Source organism: Hyaena hyaena, unplaced genomic scaffold (assembly GCF_003009895.1).
Source record: "Hyaena hyaena isolate Hyena2069 unplaced genomic scaffold, ASM300989v1 scaffold_23, whole genome shotgun sequence".
Lineage (NCBI taxonomy): Eukaryota > Metazoa > Chordata > Mammalia > Carnivora > Hyaenidae > Hyaena > Hyaena hyaena.
In genome coordinates, this window is record NW_024080655.1 from 58,158 (window position 1) to 66,190 (window position 8,033).

The 8,033-nt window shown below is 35.2% G+C and overlaps 1 protein-coding gene across 1 annotated transcript; it reads right to left on the bottom strand.

The window, feature by feature from the left end:
- Positions 1-5,148: 5,148 nt before the first annotated feature.
- LOC120228442 (olfactory receptor 4A5-like) lies at positions 5,149-6,099 on the bottom strand. Its single transcript, XM_039226797.1, has one exon. The coding sequence runs from the start codon at positions 6,094-6,096 to the stop codon at positions 5,149-5,151; it is 948 nt and encodes a 315-aa protein (XP_039082728.1). The 5' UTR covers positions 6,097-6,099.
- Positions 6,100-8,033: the final 1,934 nt, after the last annotated feature.

Genomic DNA, 8,033 nt, shown 5'->3' on the forward strand with positions numbered 1-8,033 from the left:
TATACAATTACAGAAGCTGTCCTTTCTTTACCATTTGCATCACTGTGTACAAATGCCCTGGCCTCTGTTTTTCTCTACATTTTATCTTCTCTTTACATTGTATCATTAAATCTAAATTTAATCAAAAGGGTCTTTTTATAAATAAGAGGTCAACTGGGTACATAATACAATGTGTCCATTTTATTCACAATATTTTTAAGACCCTAAAAATGAGAAAATGTCCATGTAATTAACCCATGGGCAGAAGTAGATACTGGCATTTTCTTTGATATTCTATACATCTCATAATTCATGAATTCTATTTCTAAAGACACTAAAATTCACTTTCTAATAAGGTACACATACAGGTCAATGAATCTAACAAGTAACTAAAATTCTCTGACCTCATGTTTCCAGACTGTAAGTTTTGAGTTTCCCTTGGTAATAAAGGGATATTAATTTAAATATCAAACTGTTGTTTGGGGTATATACACACAAGAATAGGAAACAGAGATTCAAACTGTCATTTGTACACCAAGATTCATGGCAGTATTATACACAGTCACCTAAAAGTAGAAACAATCTACATGTCCTTCAACTAACGAATGTATAAACAAATTATGGTATGTATAGATAATGGAATATTATTCAGCCTTAAAAAGGAGAGAAATGTTGATACATGCTACAACATGAATAAAACTCATTGAAGACACCATGCTAAGTGCAATAAGCCAGACATAAAAATATATTTTATAGCCTCTCTTGTATACGGTAAATATAATCATGAATAGTCATAGTCACAGAGACAGAAAGTACTATCGTGTTTACCAAGGGCTAAGGGAGTTATTGTTTAATGGGTGTAGAGTTGCAGTTTGGGATGATGCTAAAAGGTCTAGAGATGGATAGTGGTGTTAAATATACAATAATTTATTATGTATATTTTACCACAATAAGAAAGTACCAACAAAATAAAATGTCTACACAGGGTCAAAACATTTAAAGATGCTGTATACATGGTAACAGTTTATAAAAGGCTATAGTAATCCTTACAATTATCTGCAATATATTAAAACACAAAATAAATAATTGTTAAATTCTTTAAATTATATAAAGCAATCTTAAAAAGTTACTTTGAAAACCATATATATGTCATGTTGTACTGTTATACCATTTTGTGTTTTCTTTGTCTCTATATATTTAAGTAATTCTAATATAAAACATCAGAATAATTATTGCCATTGTATTTATTACAATCATATTTTATAAAATAGAGAAAATGCATGTACTACCTTACTCCTGGAGCATCCAACAGAAAACATTTTAGATCAAATGACAAACGTGTTCCTAAAGAAACAATTTATTACAAATCCATTTTGTCCTATTTTCATGGCAGTGAAGATTTCTTCTGAATATGTTACCTGGGTTTTCTGTTTTCTCTTTGGTCACTGTTCCAAATCTGAGCTTCTGCAATTCTTTGGTCCTGAAATATGAACACTTAGTTGCATGAAAATAAGTCAGGATTGCCAACATATCAACCCCAATGTGACTATGGAAAAATGCCAGGGCCCACTTAGTCACTATAGCCAGAAATGCTTTGTCACATAAAGATTTCTCTTTCTCTGCCTGCACAAAACATGACCATCTTCAACTTACACAGACATTTGACAGTTTGGATTATGGGATTATACAGAGTTGGCTTCAAGAATGTATAGTTGATATGAATGATGAACGATCAAGTTTGAAAGCCATCATCGAGATTATGTACCAAAAACGAAATGTAAAATTTCATTATATTTAACTGACCAAATTAATTAAATAAAGCTTTAGTAGCATTTTTAGTCCATAATGCAGCGGATTTTTCGGATTGTTGGGATATTTCTGACAGCATTTACATGACTGTTTTAATATGGTCCATGCCTAGTACAATAATGATGTGTTTTTACATCTTGACAACAACATTAATCCCCAAAGAGAAATCTTCTCCCAGGTAAGGAAATATATGACTGGGCACTTAATCAACAATGAACAACAAATTACTTCACGGAGTTGCTATAACATTTTGTCCCCAAGGTTGCTTGTTCAAAATTAAACTCACTGAGGAATCATGCTCTCGAGAACTGAGACCTTCTACATCATGCATGTTTTCAGAGGCTTCTGGCCAATCATTTCAGGAGAATTAAGTGGAAAAAAAACAGCAATCTAAAATCAAGGAGCACGTACTTATTAATACTAAAAATATAAGATTGCATGAACAAGAATTCTTTATTTTTTTAATTTAATATTATTTCTTTTAAGTTTACTTATTTATTTTGAGAGAAAGAGAGAGAGCACGTGAGCAAACATGAGAGGTGGAGGGGCATAGAGAGAGAATTCCAAGCAGGCTTCCTCACTATCAGTGCAGAGCTCTATGTGGGGCTTGAATCCACAAACTATGAGACCATGACCTGAGCCAACATCAAGAGTTGCTCAACCAACTAAGCCACCCAGGGGCCCTTTTTGTTATTGTAGAGTAAGGGAGAGGAGCAGAAGAAGCAGAAGCAGAAGAAGAGAGAGAGAGAGCGAGAGAGAGAGAATCCTAAGCAGGTTCCATGCACAGCACAGAACCCAAGTCAGGGCTCAATCCCACAACCTGGGATCATGACCTGAGTTTAAATCAAGAGTCAGACACTCAGCTAACTGAACCGCCCAGTCCCCCAACAATTCCTTATTTTCAAATTAATCAGTATATATTTGAAATTCTCAAGTTGAAGAAGACACTCGAGTGAGGTAAAAAGATGAAGTCTTCATATACAAAAGACATACTTAATAAGAATGGCACAACATTATTGGTAATCAATGTTAAAAGTTTCCATTTAACTTAGAGGAGGTAACACCCACATACAAAATTCCAACTCAGAAATTTTGCCCCAAAGAAGAGAATCTTTCTTAAAAAAAAAATAAGAAACATGATTAGGAAGTATAATTTGAAAGAGACCATTACAAAGTAATATAAGAAAAACAACCATGAAAACTAAACCTAGAAATATTTGACACTGGATATTCAGATGTCTTTTATATAACAATGTCAGGTCTTCAAATCTGAAACTCTATACACATGCTTTAAAAAGCATACTATATTTTTTTTATTTTTTTATTTTTATTTTTTAAAAGCATACTATATTTTTTAATGTTTATTTACTTTGAGAGACATAGAGACATCATGACTGGGGGAGGGGCAGAGAGAAGGGGAGAGAGAAAATCTCAAGCAGACATAGGGCTCGAACTCACAAATTTTGTGGTCATAACCTGGGACAAAACCAAGAGTCAGATGCTTAACTGAACTGAGCCACCCAGGTGCCCCAAAAATATACTATTTCTTTACTAAGGTTTATAGATATGGAAGTTTTCTGTCACTTGTTTGATATTTCCATTTTATTCATGACCTTGACACTTTCCTTAGCTTCCTTTTCTTGACCTTTGCCATATCTTCCTTTACTTCTCTGAACATCTCTAAGATAGTGTGTTCAAATCCTGTCCAGTCATCAGAGCTTTGTAGGGGCAATTTCTGCTGTTTTGTTTTGTTTCTTTGAATGTGCCATACCTTCCTTTGTGTACATATGGTATGTGTGTGTGTATATATATTTTTTAATAGAACATCAATAAAACAGGAGCACATTCTTTGAAAAAAATCAACAAAATTGATAAAAATTTAACCATTCATCAAAAAAAAAAAAAAAAGGAGATGAGTGAGAGAGAGATAGTTTGCAATGTTCTGGGAGGGCTGCAGACAGAAAAACCTGTTGCTGAATTTTTTACATAACAGTGAAAAACAAAATTTTATTTATTCCAAAGTAAATCATTATTAGTCAATCAGGACAAAGTACTTGAGTTGAATACAACTTTTGGGGAAAACATTGTTATACAAAATAACACATTTCTTTACCTATTTCTTTAGTATCATGAAGACAAAATAAATTCTATCTGCCTGTTGAAGAATAACAAAAAATGTACATAACAGCTACTGAGGAAAAGCATAAAAATATGTTTATAACAGGATTCATATGGTTTTCTGTGCTTAAATCAAGAACTAGTATCTGTTTTCATCATCAACAGTCCCATACAGGTTCATCCCAACCTGGGAAAACATCCAACATCCTTTTTAACAAACTTTCTCACTGATAGTGTCTAACCAAACACAAAAATACCTCCCATAAAAATGTCCTGAACTGCAGAAGCATAGGCATTTACGGGAGGAATGGAAATAACCTTAAAGACAAGATGCAGAAAGCAGCTACAGAAAATTGCTGTGCTGATAAAATAATGAACATTAACATTTATAAACCACTCTTTAGGCCCCAGTAATTTGTCTCAAGTGTTAGCCAAATTACTTTCAATTTAGTTTGGGCAAAAGTAAATTTTCTTTTTTTTTATTTTAAAAATTTATTTCTGAGAGAGAGAGACAGTGTGAGCAGGGGAGAGTCAGAGAGAGAAGGAGATGCAGAATCCAAAACAGGCTCCAGGCTCTGAGCTAGTTGTCAGCACAGAGCCTGACGCGAGGATCTAACTCACGAATCATGAATTGTGACCTAAGCCGAAGTCTGACGCTTAACCGACTGAGCCACCCAGGCACCTCAAAAGTAAATTTTCAAAAGTAGCTTGTTTTCACATTTAAAAATTTAAAACTCTTGGGTTGCCTGGATGGTTGAGTTGGTTAAACCTTTGACTCTTGATATCAGCTCAGGTCATGATCTCACCATTCATGAGTTCAAGCTCCACTTCAGGTCCATTGCTGACAGCATAGAGCCTTCTGGGAATTCTCTTTCTCCCTCTCTGTCTGCCTCTCCCCAACTCATGCTCACTCTCTCCTCTCTCTCAAAATAAATAAATAAACATTTTTTAAATTTAAAAACTATTATTTCTAAAGTTCCATTTCAATATAAACCAAGAAAAATAAGGCTACAAGGTGAAAGTAATTGTATTTTTACTTGTAATAGGACAAATACCTGTGTCTTTTATTCAACTTCCAGAATTTCCCTCAGGTTGATTCTTACCTCAAAAGACAATTTATTCTACTTCTTGATGACTTTTTGTAAATAAAGAGAAATATCTCTAGAGAATCCATTGAATTGACTAAACCCATTGTCAGAATTTACTACCTTTTTGTTGCTTTAGAACTACTCATAGATGTGTTCAGTGTCGGTGACACGTTTTTATTTTACTTTTGGTTAAATGTTTACACCAGAATTTTTCCATAGCATTTTTCATCTCTGAATTTCTCAACGTGTATATTAAAGGATTTAACATGGGAGTGATAACTGTATAAACCAGAGTTACGGATTTGTCAATGGACAAGTTGGAAACAGGTCTAACATACATGAAAATGCAGGGCACAAAAAAGAGGACAACTACTGTGGTGTGGGAACTGCAGGTGGACAAGGCTTTGCGCCTCCCTTCTGGACTGTGACTTTTAAGAGAATTTAAAATGACTCCATATGAGATGAGCAGAAGGATAAAGATGACCATGCAGATGGCTCCACCATTGGCAACCACAGTGAGGCCTATTAAGTAGGTGTCAGTGCAGGCAAGTTCCAATAATGGGTACATGTCACAGATGAAGTGATCAATGACATTGGGGCCACAAAACGGGAGGCTGTACACAAAGAGAAGTTGAACCATAGAGTGCACAAGACCTCCAACCCAGGCCACCACCAACAGCAGAATGCAAACCTGTCGATTCATGACAGTCAAGTAATGCAGTGGCCTACAGATGGCCACATAGCGATCATAGGCCATCACGACCAAGAGGAAGACCTCAGATCCCCCAAACAAGTGTTCTAGAAAGAGCTGGCCCATGCAAGCCGGGAAGGAAATTGTCCTTTTGTCACAGAGTAAGTCTATAATCAATTTGGGAGAGATGACAGTGGAATAAACAACATCCATGAGTGACAGATAGGCGAGGAAGAAGTACATGGGGGAGCCTAGAGAGGGGCTGCCAAAAACAGTCACCACGATGAGCAGGTTGCTCATTATTGTCACAATGTAGATGAGCAAAATCATGACAAATAATGCTTTTTGTCCTTCAGGATCCCGGATGAGGCCAAGGAGGACAAATTCTGTCACATTGTTATTATTTCCCATTTACTCTTTCTATACGGCCTGTTTCAGGGTTGAGAGCTCAGGAGAATGGAATCTGTAATGAAATTGTGAACAGGACTATAAATACGTCCATTGTTAAGAGCGTGTCTTCATCATTAGGTATTTTCCTACAGCAGTTTACACACAATAAATATTTAGTGATGTCTATTGAGTTCTTCCAAAAAGCCTGTTAGGTCTTCCCTTGATGATCCTATTTGTCTTCAGATGATCTTGTTGGTTTACAAGAAAGAAGTTCTATCTCTAAGTCTTAGGGGATCATCTATAGAGAGGAGCAATCAAAAGCTCAGATATAATCATAGATTTATTATAGCTTTATTTAAACTATCTATTTTTGGCACCAAAATCAGCAGTCACAAATAAGGAAAGGATCCATGCTTTCCAGAAATGTACTTTCTGGTGGTAGCAATAAACTACATAAATCAACATACAGTCACTGCTTTAAGGTGGTAGTAGTTGCAGTGAGTACCTTTACAGTGTGATTTATCTGGCACCAAAAATAGCATCTTTTCTGGAATAATTAACTTAATAATACTATGATATTCAACTATTAGATGTTCAGATTAGACTTTTATGTAAAGACTAGACTGAACTGTTTCAAATAACTACAAAACTATTTAGCACATTGCTCCTTATCACAATGACTTGGTCTGATTCTCTGACTATCAACTTCATAAGGAGTTGGAGTTCTCTCCATTTAATGTTTGCCTACTCCACAACATCTTAACACACATATACTATCTACATTTTCAACAAATACATTTGAACCAAACTGAAGAGACCTGCAAATTTCACACATTGTGACATTAGCATCTGTTTTTTTTTTTTTTTTTCAAAACTTGGCATGAACTAGGTAGTGAGGGAAGAGAAACAGACACTGAAAAGAGGGGTAGGGTACAATGGGATATGGTTTTATTTATAATGCTTCTTGGGTACTGAGAGCACTCAAAAATACAACTTTAGTGCCCAGCTTGCAAAAATTAGCACACTCAGGGGAAAATTCAAGCTCAGCGTAAGAAGGCATGGGTTTGAGTCATCTTCTAAATGTCTTACAAGCCTGCCTCGGCTTGCTCATTGGAAAATAAAGGGATCAAACAAGTCCATCTCAGAATCCTGTCTAGTCCAATGTTTTGTGAGACCTTTTGTACAGCCCTACCCCTTCTATTCTGCTGACATTTCTTTCTTTTTTCATGTTTTTACAATTAAATAAAAATTTCCAATCTTGTTACTGTTACTTGAAAAATGCTAGCCAGTGATAAATGGGATTTGATCATTACAAACAGCAAATCATGACTACAAGTTTCTCATTCAGTGTACACCTATTTAAGACCCAAAACATCCTTGGAGAGAAAGGGTAGTGCAGTGGTGACTAATGCGGACTCTGGAGCTTCTTTGACTGTTTTGGAATCCCAACTCCACTACTTACCATCTGAGCAACGTTTGGTAGCTTAACCTCTCTGTGCCCCAGTTTCATGATTTTTAGACAGGGGATAATGATAGTTTCTACCTCTTAAGTTTATTGCTTTATTACAAATAAAGCATCCAGATCATGCCTGGCACCTGTTTAAAAGCTCAGTAAATTATACTATTATTAATGTTCTTGAATGTTTCACTATTGAATTGTATCAGAACAAATTATCTGGATCTTTGTCAATTTGATAAGTATTATAGACATAGTCCTGGATAAAAAGAATATTGCACCTCTAACTCATGAACCCCTTGTTTTGCATAGGGTAAGTTTGTATGCCTTAGATATTTCCTATTTTATTACGTATGAGCAATAATATTTACCTATGATGAAATGTGTCTTGTCTGGAAGCAACCAGAAAACTAGAGAAAAAAGGTAGAAAATGAAAGATAGGAAGTATCAAATCAGGAAGGAGAAATTATATTTAAGAAATTGAATTTTTACAATTCCTGAT